The sequence below is a fragment of the Tupaia chinensis genome, unplaced genomic scaffold, assembly GCF_000334495.1.
Source record: "Tupaia chinensis unplaced genomic scaffold, TupChi_1.0 Scaffold000182_1, whole genome shotgun sequence".
Lineage (NCBI taxonomy): Eukaryota > Metazoa > Chordata > Mammalia > Scandentia > Tupaiidae > Tupaia > Tupaia belangeri.
Genome location: NW_006159657.1, coordinates 5331359 through 5331729, shown reverse-complemented (window position 1 = coordinate 5331729; position 371 = coordinate 5331359). Strand labels below are relative to the sequence as shown.

The 371-nt window shown below is 52.0% G+C and overlaps 1 protein-coding gene across 2 annotated transcripts in view; it reads right to left on the bottom strand.

The window, feature by feature from the left end:
- Positions 1–371, bottom strand: part of MRTFB (myocardin related transcription factor B) — a 179883-nt gene that overhangs the window by 7619 nt on the left and 171893 nt on the right. For both annotated transcript variants that reach the window (XM_006146545.2, XM_006146546.2), the window contains one exon: positions 28–186. In XM_006146545.2, the coding sequence (XP_006146607.1) occupies positions 28–186 (159 nt within the window). The remainder of the gene's footprint in view (positions 1–27; positions 187–371) is intronic.

Sequence of the window (371 nt, the reverse complement as noted above, 5' to 3'; positions counted from 1 at the left end):
TTCCTGCTGCACCCCTATCCCAGTTACCTTGCTGGGAGTGCTCGGTCCGTTCTGCAGGGATGGAAGTGGAGCAGTTCTAGACTGAAGGACGCTGTTGCAGGTCTTATTAATAAAGGGCTGTGGGGCTGCTGGAGCAGGCGGTCTCGGATACGGAAGAACTGGGTTCGATGCCGAGTTTGTGAAAACCTGTCACGAATAAAACATCTTTCCATTAATCAGTTCTTTCTCTCTCCTTAGGGAAGTAAAAACAACAAAAAACATGCTTCAGGGCAGGGTCAGCAAACACTTCGTGCGAGGGCAGAAGGTCCATGTTTAGGGTGGTGGCCAGCTGGCTGTCGTGTCTGCTCACCTCTGCAGCCACCGCAGGAATG